This window comes from Nannobrachium achirus (genome assembly GCF_963921795.1).
Source record: "Nannobrachium achirus genome assembly, chromosome: 14".
Taxonomy (NCBI): Eukaryota; Metazoa; Chordata; class Actinopteri; order Myctophiformes; family Myctophidae; genus Nannobrachium; species Nannobrachium achirus.
This window is the reverse complement of record NC_137821.1, coordinates 55872865-55886561: the sequence shown is the minus strand read 5'-3', so window position 1 is coordinate 55886561 and position 13697 is coordinate 55872865. Positions and strand designations below refer to the sequence as shown.

The following is a 13697-nucleotide window of genomic DNA, read 5'->3' as shown; positions in this document are numbered from 1 at the left end:
CAGCCCCGAGTCTTCTAATGTTACCGGTACCAGTGACGGTCTGCGATCTGGGGATGATGATTCAGATCATAGGGAAATGGAGCAGGATCCACAGCCACCTGCCGAGCCTGCCCAGGACAACGTGGTGGTGGCTGGCTCTTCTGGTGCGCAAGCTGCTGGAACGCAGCCCAAAGCCGTGAGTGAAAATGATGATGATGATGATGATGATGATGAAGATGATGAAGAGATTGAGCCCATGGAGGGCGAAGGTGAAAAAGAGAGTGACAGTGAGACAGAGACTGCAGCAGCAGCACTGGGTGGTCAGAGTCAGACTCTGATGACCCCGCATTTTGGCTAAAACGAATCTTTGACTCTGTCAGGACAGAGCTCGTTAAAAGAGTCTAAGAGCAAATTATGGACTATAGTTTCCCACAAAATATTCGAGTCCCCTCCTTGCTGATTTAACAAAAGTTATGGTTTCATTACACTCAAGAATGGAGAAAAAATAAAGAGAACATGGCTAATGTACAAAAAATCTGAGTATAGGGTTTTCTGTTTTTGTTGCTTGCTCTTTGGGAAACGTGACATCAGTTTGTATGGAAGCGTGGCACACGCTCATGATTGGCATGGCTACTATGAAGACTGTGGACTGGCAACACATGGATCTAATAGAGAGAGAAAAAATACTGGAGAGAAGTGCTGTGCAGAATTATCTCTGAGACAAACTGTACGAGCCCTCCAATGGTCATTCTTTCGGACAGGTGGAGCTGATGGCTAAACACGACCCAGTAATGAGCGAGCACTTGCGAAGAATCGAGAGACGTGACATAAGCACTCATTACCTCAGCAAGCACATACAGAATGAGCTGATTGTGAGGATAGGAGGGATGGTTCTCAGTCCATCTGTGAAAAGGTGCACAACGCAAAATATTTTTCAGTGATTCTGGACTGTACACCTGACACCAGCCATATTGAACAGATGTCAGTCATTTTGTGCATAGTGAGTCGTGTCCCAAAAACAGAAGAAAGGCCTGGTGTTGTTTCTATTGCTCAGCATTTCACTGGATTTATTCCATGTGAGTCCACAACAGGTTAAGCACTGTGCAATACTTTCTTGAGCCATCTGGAAAAACTGGGTCTCGACATCAGTGACTGCAGGAGCCAAAGTTTTGATAACGGGAGTAACATGAAAGGCAAGAATCAGGGAGTGCAAAAACGAATCCTCGATCTCAACAGAAAAGCACACTACATGCCTTGTGGCAGCCACACATTAAACTTAGTTGTTTGTGATGCTTGTGATGTCACTTTTTTTTGGAATCCTTCAAAGAATATGCAACCTCTTTTCTTCCCCTCCTCGCTGGGCAATACTGAAGGAAAACGTGACTGATTCTGGGCTGACTGTAAAACCCCTCTCAGATATCCGCTGGGAATCACATATAGAGAGAGTAAAGGTGTTGCGTTACCACCTAGAAGAGGTTCACATAGCACTGGGAGCGCTGGAGGACTATGCACTCCAGCACAAAGATGGTGTAACGGCAACAGGGGCCAAAAGCCTATCAAAAGAAATAATAACGGGGCCATTTATCGTGAGCGTTGTGGTGTTTCATGACATTTTGTTTCAAATAAATAAAGTGAGCAAACAACTACAAAGTCCCACAGTCAGCATGGAAGCCCTTCTAAACAAAATCTGTGCTGTCATATTATTTCTCGAGGACTTCAGAGAGAACGGGTTCATGGAAGCACACACAAACGCACAAGCGATTGCTGAAAAGGCCACCGTGGAAATAACCACTCGATTCCCAGAACAGCGACAGAGAAAAAAAAACAGCACTATTTGATTATGAGGGTGAAGATGATTGTCCACCAATTACACCTGAAGAAAACTACAAGCTTGATATATTTCTCCCCCTGATTGACAAGGCTATGTCCAGCATCAGAGAGCGATTTTCACAGCTAGACAGATTCAATGATCATAGGTACATTGCCCAGGGCGTCAGATGTCCTTCAACCGGGCCTGGTCCCGAGCCCAAACCCACGGGTACCGATCAGTCCCACAGGTTTTTGGTCAAGTATCCCAGCTCTAATACACATCAAATTTAGGGTGAGCTTGTAGATCTGCTATTTAATATATATATATATATATATATATATTTGAATATTCTTTTAAACATTTGAATACAATTAACAGACACACTATATGCATGCACGTAGCATGCGCAAAAAAGCAGTCCATCTGTAACCAGGTGTGATTATTTCAATAAACCATTGTTGGAAAATGGAAATAAGGCATTTCATTTCTTTATTCTATGTGTACTGTGTGCATGCATGGATATGCTATTCATTTTCTGGGTTAGGCAGGCAGTGGACCCAAAGCAGAAAAACATTAAAAATTATATAATGCAATTGTTTTGACTAATATCGTGAGTAATATCGATATCGAGCTATTCAACAACGTTATCGCATATCAACGGTTTTCCTAATATCACCCAGCCTTACTACAAGTTCACAACACGTCCCAACACATTATGAGCTTGTAGAGCACCTGTCTTAATAGCTGTCAATGTCGCAGTGAGCAGACTCTGCTCACTTGTCCCTTTGGGCTATAGGATCTAGCTCTAAAACTCGAGTGAGGCTGTTTACCTCTATGCTGTGCGCACTATAAAACTACAAAAGGATGTCCATGTACAACATTGTAAGAGGAATCCTCTCATTTGACTACTTGACGATCTTGTCAGCATCATACGGGGTACTGGGCATGGACGTGGATGCGTGTGCTTGTGCGCATGCACATGCATTATGAGGCGTCCCCCCACTTCTAAAAGTAAAAACACTGGACAGAAAGACAGATGGATAAATACATGTTCAATACTAAAACTAATGATTTACACGAAGAAAATGTAATTAATTAATGTATCAAATTAAAAATATATTTTTTCTAAATCAAATATGTAGCAGTTTTACTTTTCATGAATTTGACTAAATATATGTGGAAGATCTGTGTTGTTATAATTAAGAAATACATAACTCATAGAAAGGTTTTATCAGCAACATTTCAGAGTAATGGACTTGTTTACCCTGAAAGTCTTACAGACACAATAGTGATCATAATTGATCAGACTGCTGGTGCTGGTAGGCTGAGGAAGCAGCAAACCTTCCAGTCTGTGTTTACACCAGTTTGACAGTCAAATGATTACATAACCGGATGTGATCATTCCATAGCAGCCATGATGGATCACATATTGTAGTCACTGTACCTTATTGCGACCGTCAGGTCGCATTTACTACCAAAACCTCCACCGGCTGTCTGTCAGTCAGTCAGTCTGTCTGTCCGTCATGTCACACTTTTCCCCAACTCATATCTCCGCCACCGTTGCCCCAAGACATGCCAAACTTTGCACACACACTCCTTGCCTGCCAATCCACAACCTCCACCTCTCACGTCATACGGGCAGCCATAGTTACACCTGGAATGTTGAATCTCCATATATGGAGATAACCTACGCATCACACAAAGTCTGACCTCACCAGCCCATACTTGGGCATGGACGACTTATATCTCCATATACGGAGATGGGCCAGATGGCCATATATGGAGATACGATGACATCACAGAGTCCACAGCTGATGATGTGGCGTGATGTCATACAATACACAAACAAGCCCTATATAAAGGGGCAATTCTCACCAGGGAAGAGAGCATTCCCCACTAGCTGAGTATCTTAAGATGGTTGGATGTGATGATAAGCTATAAGCTTAGTTGATCCTGGCGATAAGGTTTGAGTCGAGGAATGCTCTCTTCCCTGGTGAGAATTGCCCCTTTATATAGGGCTTGTTTGTGTATTGTATGACATCACACCACATCATCAGCTGTGGACTCTGTGATGTCATCGTATCTCCATATATGGCCATCTCCGTATATGGAGATATAAGTCGTCCATGCCCAAGTATGGGCTGGTGAGTTCAGACTTTGTGTGATGCGTAGGTTATCTCCATATATGGAGATTCAACATTCCAGGTGTAACTATGGCTGCCCGTATGACGTGAGAGGTGGAGGTTGTGATATTTGTGGAGATAAGCGACCAACGGTCGCTTATCTCCCGATTAGGGAGTCTTACTGGTTATTCTAGTCAGTGGGGATGTCAACCTTATTCACTCTCTTAAAATACAGTCTCAACACAGTATTCTTTTATAATCCCATAATAAAATAGTAAAACAAAAGCAATACAAAATAATGATGGTCTGACCTTAGGGTCTTCAGTATACAATGTGGACACTTTAGTCCAGCAGAGATCAGCTCCATGGATGAATGGTCCAGTTTGGTCCCACTGAGGTCCAGTTCTGTTAGATGTGAAGGATTAAAGCTGAGAGCTGAAGCCACACCTTCACAGTGTGTCTGTTTGAGGATACGGCCAGCAAGTCTGTAAAGATTACATGTAAAATCAGAAATGACCAACAGATTAAACCGCATTCACTTTCATTGAAGTTAAAGACCTAGTGAAATAAAAACATGTTTTTCACACTTTTAGAGCATATCTGTAGTGATAATATGCAGGGGTTAACATAACTGGTGTGCAAGTGCGCATGCGTGGTCAAAATAAATGTTGCGTCGCAGATCAGACAAAATGAAGCACTCTTGCATACTACTGCCTGTACCCTTTCTCTTTTTTTTATAGTGTCAGTTTACCAACTCTGGTGTCCTGTACTGCACGGACTGCACATACTTCCTGTAAGTAGACTTAAGAAATAAAACTAGTGTTGACTAATCAATACGAGTGGATCTTATTTTCCGCCGGTTTTAGAGGATGTCTGTATCCATTGTAACCCAGCTGCCATGACACATGTTTACTGACTGAAGTTGTAATGATGACGAAAACGCTTGTCTAACTAAACACCATGCATCTGTGACTTGAAAACAACGTGCACACTTTGGAAGTACCGCACTTTAAAGGTGATACACCATGAAAATTCACTTTTCCTATTTTAAAACCTTTTTTGGGGGTCCCACTAGCACCTTCTATCCTCACAAAGTCCCATTTCAGACCGTTGTGTATTTCTCTGGTTTTGGGAAGGTGGAGGTTAAAAGCATCCCACGGGTTCTCAAAACAGGCTGTCCAGATTTGCTGCCGCTTGTGACGTCATAAACGGCCGTTTTTGAAGAAAAAAAGTAAAAAAAATCTTTTTTTCTTTTTTTTTCAAAAAGATTTTTGGGGGGGTGGCGCAGTTCAGGCCAAAGGTGGTACTGCAGCTGAAAATGGTAATTTAGCCTCAAACCTTTTGAAAAACGTTTTTGGGACATAAACAATATGACATAAATACTTTTTAAATGCATGGTGTATCACCTTTAAACTCCGCAGCATAATGTGAGTAGCCTAGTTCAATTAATCTGTCTGTCTCACTCTCATGCTGGCTGGAGTAACGTTGTGGGATCAGAGCTGTAGCTCCAAAAAAACGCTTACTGTGCAATAATCAGGCCATTGCCGGCGACCTTTCTCTATTCTTTTTACTGTTATTTATTCATTGTTTCTTGCTGCCACAAGCGACTACTGGATATCATACAGTAGACTATCTATTTTGATGCTGTAGCGTTGGTCTCAGAACAGTCTGCAGTCTGATGGAAAAAAATATATATAGTTCTTCATCTATTCATTGATTTTAAATACGCCCAAGTGCACATCAGCACTGAAACGCTTGCATTGTAGCCTTCTATTAGGTCATGACCCAATAGAAGGCATATTTGTATAGAGACACACAGCGCCTACAAATTCACGCCCACAATTGAGACAGCGGCCCCACTTCGGTTAAGGGAGAACGGTCTACTGCAAGGCAACCCATAGAAAGTCATTGCAATTCAACTGTGGTAGCCTAATATTAAAATAATCCTGCATGAACTGAAGTCTATATTGATTTAAATAAAAATGTATACAAATATGTTGTATGGACTGACTCTGCCAACATATCTTCTAGTTTTCTAAATAAATGATGTGTGTCTCATTTAATTTGCCACTTGAATAGATACATAATGTTAACAGAGCAGAGGAGAGACGGCAGACAGAGAACCTGTTGCTTTTTCAGTGACATCACTGGCTTTCCTGCTATGCATTTACGAGCGCCGACTTTGAAGATCCCAACATCAAGTGGGGCCGCTGTCACAATAGGGGGCAAAATAGGGTGCGCATGAAGCAACATCTCCAGGTGCTCCCCTGAGTACTAGTCCCAAAAAGTTATTGTGCACCCCTGATAATATGGCCATACCTAATAGTAGATGGCAAAGAAGTAAAAAAAAAAAAAAAAAAAATCCTGTGTTGTGTATTATAACAAGACAATTACAGTCCCAAGTACAGCCCCTAAACAAAAACGTAATGTGTTATGGCGTAGGCTACGTTAACTCTAATTAATAATTTGTGAGGTCAGAATGATTGACAGGTGCCTGTGTCAACTTCAACTACTTCAACTTCAGCCCCCCCATCCCCCCCCCCGCGAGCTGCTGGTTCGCGTTGTTCCCCCCTTCCCCAGCCTCCCCGTTCGTCTTCCCCGCACAGCGAAGCCAGTGTGTTGCGCTGGCTTGCCTCCGGTTCAGCCAGTCACAAGTCGCGGCCGACTTTTCATCTCCTATGAACACAAAATTGTTTCTGTCCCTGCTGCCTTGTCAGTCTATGGGAGAGACGCTGTGAGACTCAGCGTTGTTCGTCAGCCCTCTCATCTTTACATATTAATGTCTTCAATTAGTTATGGCCCGCCTACTTTTTGACTGTCAAATCGCATTCCTCCCAGCGCTGTCCCTCATTCCTGGACCGTTTCACTAGGAACTGCGTCACCATAAGGAAGTGGAGCAAGTGGAGAACTTCCGTTGAAGTGCGTCTTTAACTGAGAGATCTTCTATCTAGTTAGAAATTGTGTAAGGTAGAGCGCCACCACATGGCCAATGACCCTTTTCTGGGCTGAACATTCAGCCAAAATAGCAGATCTACAAGCTCACAATAAGTCGCACATTGAGAGCTTACATAAACAACATAAACAGCATGTATTGAAAAGAATAATATAAATAAAGACTGTGAACCTTCATGCTCCCCAAATAGTCTTTCTTCTAGCGCCACCATTAGGTCAGAATCTTCACTGTCACATATGATGTGAGAAAATCGAATGTGAGGATTATCATGAAACTTATGGAGCACATTGATGCTCCCTAAAGAATGAACCCTACTGATGAAGTGACACCACAACATGTCATATAGCGCCACCCTTTGGCACCAAAAAGTACGAGCTTGTAGATCAGCTGTTTTAATAGCTGTCAACAGAAATCACACAAACATCTAGCCATCAGCGAGCTTGGTTTATCTCGTCACCGTCTCGGTATGAAACAAGGGCGTCAACGAAATCAGGTTCTTATCGTCAACAAAAACAACACAGACAGGCAGACAGTTAGATACATGTGAACATAATAATAATACTAATGATTTATATGAAGAAAATGGATTGAAAAATATTTCATCAAATAAAATATAATCACATACAGTACATCAGTTTTTATTTCCATTACTTTTACTAAACAATTGTGGAAGATCTGTGTTGTTATAACTATAGAGGGAATGTGCGTGACATCATCATCATACCAGGAAGTTATGCAGGAATGTCTACTGAGTGACAACAACATACTTTCTGGCCTTGACAGCCCATATATCCAAACAGAAAAGTCCTATCTGATTGCATTTAACAACGTTAAACGACGTTACACTCACTTTGCCATTCACTTTATGCTTAAGTAACCCTAACCCCCACTAATCAGTGGGGGTTAGTTGTGTTTTAACCCCCACTAAACACAACTAATGGTGGTAAATTCTTACCTTAGGGTCTGCAGTCCACAACGTGGACTCTTTAGAACAGCAGAGATCATTTCCATGGTTGAATCGTCCAGTTTGGTCCCACTGAAGTCCATAAAAGTACAAATAATAATGATAATAATACTAATCATTTTACATGTAGAACATGAAACAAATATTAATGAATTCATCAAATTAAAAATACATTTCTCTAAATCACATCATTGTGTAGCAGTTTTGCTTTCCATTACTTTTACTAAATACACATGAAAGATCTGTGTTGTTATAATTAAGAAATATATAACTCATAGGAAACAGACAGTTGTATCAGCAACATTTCAGAGTAATGGACTGTTTTACTCTGAAACTCTTACAGACACAACAGTGATCATAATTGATCAGACTGCTGGTGCTGGTAGGCTGAGGAACCAGCAAACCTTCCAGGCTGTGTTTACACCAGTTTGACAGTCAAATGATTACATAACTGGATGTGATTATTCCCTAGCAGCCAGCCATGATGGATCACATATCACATACTGTAGTCACTGTACCTTATCATTATTCTAGGCCAGGGGTGCCCAAAAGGTAGATTGTGATCTCCCAGTAGATCACAAAGGCTGTGCAGGTAGACCACATGACGTACATGCCCCTAACAAATAATTATTTCCCCACTATTTACTGTATTTTCCCATACTATATAAGTGTGTTTTCTCATATGTAACACCATATGTAAATTGTGTAAATTGGGTGGGTAGATCATGTTGAGCTGATCATTTTAAAAGTCCAAAAAGTGTGGGCACCCCTGTTCTAGGCAGTGTGGGTTACCATGATGTCAACCTTATTCACACTCTTTAAATAAATTCTCACCATAGTATTCATGTTATGAAATCACATAATAAATAGTAAAACTAAACTAATACAAATAACTGTGGTAAATTAGTCTGACCTTAGGACCTGCAGTCTACAATGTGGACTCTTTAGTCCAGCAAAGATCAGCTCCACGGATGAAAGGTCCAGTTTGGTCCCACTGAGGTCCAGTTCTGTTAGATGTGAAGGATTAGAGCTGAGAGCTGAAGCCACACCGTCACAGTCTGTCTTTCTGAGGTCACAGCCAGCAAGTCTGTAAAGATTAAATGTAAAATCAAACAGATGTTAGGGTTAGGATTACTGTCAATGCAGTCAAATAAGAGATCTTCTACCCAGCTAGAAATGGTGTAGGGTAGAGCGACACCATATAGCCAATGGTGTTGAACATTCACCCAAATTGCAGATCTACAAGCTCACAACATGTTGCTTATTGAGAGCTTACATAAGCAGCATAAACAACAACATATAGAATAATATAAATAAAGACTGTGAACCTTCATGCTCCCCTCCTGATTTTAGTGTTGGAATAGTCGTTCTTTCTAGCGCCATCATTAGGTCAAAATGTTCACTGTCACAACATTTCTAAATGTACTGCTCAGATTGTCATGAAATTTGTTGATCACATTTAGTCTCCCCACAGGATTAAACCTACTGCTTTTACTGACCTCATGACCTCTACTCTAGCGCCACCCTTAGGCCAAAATATCCCCTTGCAGACATGATTTGTGAAAATCTAATGTAAGGATTGTCATGAAACTTATAGAGCACTTTGATGCTCCCTGGAGAATGAACCCTACTGATGAAGTGACCCCACAACCTTTCATATAGCGCCACCCTTTGGCCCCAAAATTATTGGCCGTGGACCTCCATCAGAAAATAATTATGTTGTGCCATTGTCCCACATTAAAAAAATATTATGTTGTTAAAAACGTCAAAGAAAAAATGCAGATCTACAAGCTCACAACACATTGCAACTTACATTGTGAGCTTGTAGATCAGCTGTTTTGATAGTGTCAACGAAATTCACACATACACGTCTCGTTATATTTTAGTCATCAAATAGCTTTGTTCAGCTCATCACCATCTTGTCTTTGCCATGACAAAAGGGACGTTGAAATCAGATTGTTATCGTCAATGAATACAACACAGACAGACAGACAGACAGACATATAAATAAATGTACAATAATACTAATGATTTAAATGAAGAAAATGAATTGAATATCAATTAACTAATTAATCAAATTAAAAATACATTTCTCTAAATCAAATATGTGGCAGTTTTGCTTTTCATGAATTTTATTAAATAGCCTACATGTCGAAGATCTGTGTTATAATGATGAAATAAATAACTCATAGGAAACAGGTAGGAGACAGTTTTATCAGCACCACTTAAAAGTAATGGACTGTTTTACTCTGAAACTCTTACAGCCACAATCATAGGCAGCAGGTATTGAAGGCCCAAATGCTATGCTGGGTATTTGACAAATTATATATATAATATGTGTGCACAGCATTATATAGGCTGCTTTGTGTGTGTGTGTGTGTGTGTGTGTGTGTGTGTGTGTGTGTGTGTGTGTGCGTGCGTGCGTGCGTGCGTGCGTGCGTGCGTGCGTGCGTGCGTGCGTGCGTGCGTGTGTGTGTGAGAGCTGTTGCTGAAGCCCCCAAGTAACGATTAGTTGATAATTCAGCAAGGCTAAATTGGTGGTCAGGCTTCAATTTGGGTCAATCATAATGTTGATATACTGTACAGTACTGTATAGTCATGCACTGACGTGATGATTCGCGCAGCGCACAGCTCCTGGTGTGTTTGGCACTGTCTGGCCCTGTGTGTGCTCGCGCTAATGCAGCAGGCACAGGTCTGAGACTTCAGCAGTAAGCACGGAGCATGTCCCAAACATCAAACACAGAGCCGGTAAATGGGTTGACAGTGTTGTAGCCAAAGGGAGCTTGTAGCACCGTGCAGTGTTCTACTGTCCCTTGCATTGGATGTCTATTTTTGCGCCACTGCGCTGTGTAGAATCGCCTCGTCCATACAACACTAACCTCGCGCCACAAGGCTTTCTCTTGGGAAAAACTGGTGATAGTCCAACACACACACACATCTCCCAAGTAAAGCCTGACTTATACTTCGTAATACGATGTGTTACATGCCAAAAGTGGCTGAACTACAAGCTCACAACGCGTCACGTCTATATTCCAGATGTGGAAACTTGCACTAAACTTTGCTAGGCTAAATTGCACTGTAATATTATTTCTTCTTAATACACTACACATGGTCTGGTCTTAATAAATGTCCTCCCTTTTGATTTTAAAACAGAAACCTTGTTATTATGATATCTTTATCCATTCTAATACTATTGCTTGTCATTTCAACCTGGCACTATGTATAAATTGGATAAAAAAGAAACTGCATGCCAACGCTCCCATTCCAACATATAGCTCCTCCAAACGTTTGGCTCACCAAACTCTCCGCCGCCTATGGACACAACAGTGATCATAATTGATCAGATTGCTGGTTCTGGTGGGCTGAGGAACAAGCCAACCTTCCAGTCTGTGTTTACACCAGTTTGACAGTCAAATGATTGCATAACTGGATGTGATCATTCCCCAACAGCCATGAAGGATCACATACTGTAGTCACTGTACCTTATCATTATTCTAGTCAGTGTGGGTTACCACAGTATTCATGTTTTTATAATCACATAATAAATAGTCAAACTAAACTAATACTTTTTGAGGTCACAGCCAGCAAGTCTGTAAATATAAAAATGTAAAATCAAACAGATTAGACCACATTCATCACTGTCAATGAAGTTAACTAAGAGATCTCCTATCTAGTTAGAAATTGTGAAATGTAGAGCACCACCAAATGGCAGATGACCCTATTCTGGGCTGAACATTTAGCAAAAATAGCAGATCTACAAGCTCACAATATGTCACACGTTGAGAGCTTACATACACATCATAAACAACATATATTGAAAAGAATAATGAAGACTGTGAGCCTTCATGCTCCGCAGAGGATGACACCAACTGATTTTATTGTTCAAATAGTCTTTCTTCTAGCGCCACCATTAGGTAAAAATGGTCACTGGCACAACATGATGTGTGAAAATCTAATGTGAGGATTGTCATGAAACTTATGGAGCACATTGAGAATTAGCTCTACTGATGAAGTGACCCCACAACCTTTCATCTAGTGCCACCCTTTGGCCCACAAATAATTGGCTGTGGTCCTCCATCTGAATTTTGTTTTGCCATTGTCCCACATTAGGATGCATCAAAATGCAATGCAAAAATGTAACGTCAAAATTGAGAACTGTTCCATGTTGCATTTTGTTACAGTGTCTATACAAATGATTTTAGCAACGTTTGGGGGAAATTCATTTATATTTAGAGGTGCAGCGCAGCATGTCAAAAAGTGTAATTTTGGGTGCTTTTAGAACTCCCATTACTTGTCAGGTGGAAACAAAACTCAAACTAAACTCCTTCCTGAAATCGTCAGAGTACATACTTCGTGCACACGTACGAAGCTTCCGGCGCTCTTCAAAATAAAGTGTAAGTGAATGGTGACACTGCATATCCATAATAATTTGAGTTAGATGGTGTCCAATGTGTTAACAATGACCAGGCTTGTTGTTAATATGAGCTTGGTCACTAATGGTATGGCCCATTTCTCATTTGGTATGATCCATTTTCATTGTAGAATAGCTCATGATGACAACACTGGACTTCAGTTGTCCTGCAGTTTACAATGTGGACTGTGTGTGTATGTACTAGGGCTACTAAGGGTATTAGGACATTTTATGGTAAACTGTCTGTAAGATGGTTTGATGGATCAGGGAGCTGACCAAATGTTTGAGTGGTGCTAGAACAGTTTGTGTACTCTTTAGAATGTTCTATATGTCTACATAAACATAACCTCAAAGATATAACACACATGAAAGGAGACAGAGAACCAATTTATACAAATGAGAAAAATATCAAACTTGATGAGGAAAATGATGACATATGTGTGGGAGGCAACAAGGTGAAACTCTGGGATTAGCAGTTAATTTGAAGGTGAAATTGCTGTCACATGTTTTAATCACACAATAAATAACTTGGTTTAACAACAGGCTTCAGACAAACATTACAACTCAACCAAAACATCATGGAAGTCTGAGCTACACTGGATAAAGCTCTGCTTCAGTGTCCTCCCCTGCCCCTCTAACCTCTTCCACTCAGTGGCGTGGGCAGGAATTCATTAGTGGCCTGGCTTAAAATGTATGGGCACAGTGTGCCCACTGCCCACCTACAGTATGAAAAGCTTTAATTAATAGCTTAAAGGGATATTTCACTTTCAAAAAACGTTTGGACATTTTATTGTCTAATCAGGCCTTTATGAACACCCTGAACAGTTTCTAATTAGCTTGATTCGATATTTATATATTTGATGTAAATGTTATCAGGCTCTCTCCCCATACACACCCATACTTCAAACTCAATTTTAACCATGATATATTAATTACAAAACACCCATTATATTTTATCTGTTGACTCAAATTACACTCCTAATATGTGAGCAGGCCATGTTTTTTCAAAAAAATATAAAATTTTAAAATGTTATGTTAATAAAACATTTTTAAATGCGAAAACGAAACGTGACCAACAGCTTTTTGTCCGTCCCGAATCAACGTCCAACAATTAATCATTAAAATGCGTCCTGCAAGTTTCTGCATCTGTAACATAGCCGATCTGCAAGCTCACAACATGTCGTGGATGCGAGGCGTTGTGAGCTTGTAGATCAGCCAGTTTTGGCACGGAACACACCGTGACAACGAAGTATAAACAGATTTGCTTGGGTGATGTGTGTGTGTGTGTGTGTGTGTGTGTGTGTGTGCGTGTGAAGCTTGCCCAGCACACTAACACTGCACACAACCGCCGCAGAATAAACTTCCAATCCAAGGGACAGTAGTGGGGAACACGGCACCAACAAAATGGTAAATGGTGCATTTACAGTATATAGCGCCTTCATCCAAGGCGCTTTACA

At 40.9% G+C, this 13697-nt stretch overlaps 1 protein-coding gene across 1 annotated transcript in view; it reads right to left on the bottom strand.

Moving 5' to 3' along the window:
• Positions 1-1438: 1438 nt before the first annotated feature.
• The window catches only part of LOC308298154 (protein NLRC3-like), a gene marked incomplete at both ends in the record, with an annotated part of 44931 nt that continues 32672 nt past the window's right edge, over positions 1439-13697 (bottom strand). The window contains 2 exons of the mRNA XM_080741710.1: positions 1439-1445; positions 4224-4397. Coding sequence (XP_080597836.1) covers positions 1439-1445; positions 4224-4397 — 181 coding nt within the window. The remainder of the gene's footprint in view (positions 1446-4223; positions 4398-13697) is intronic.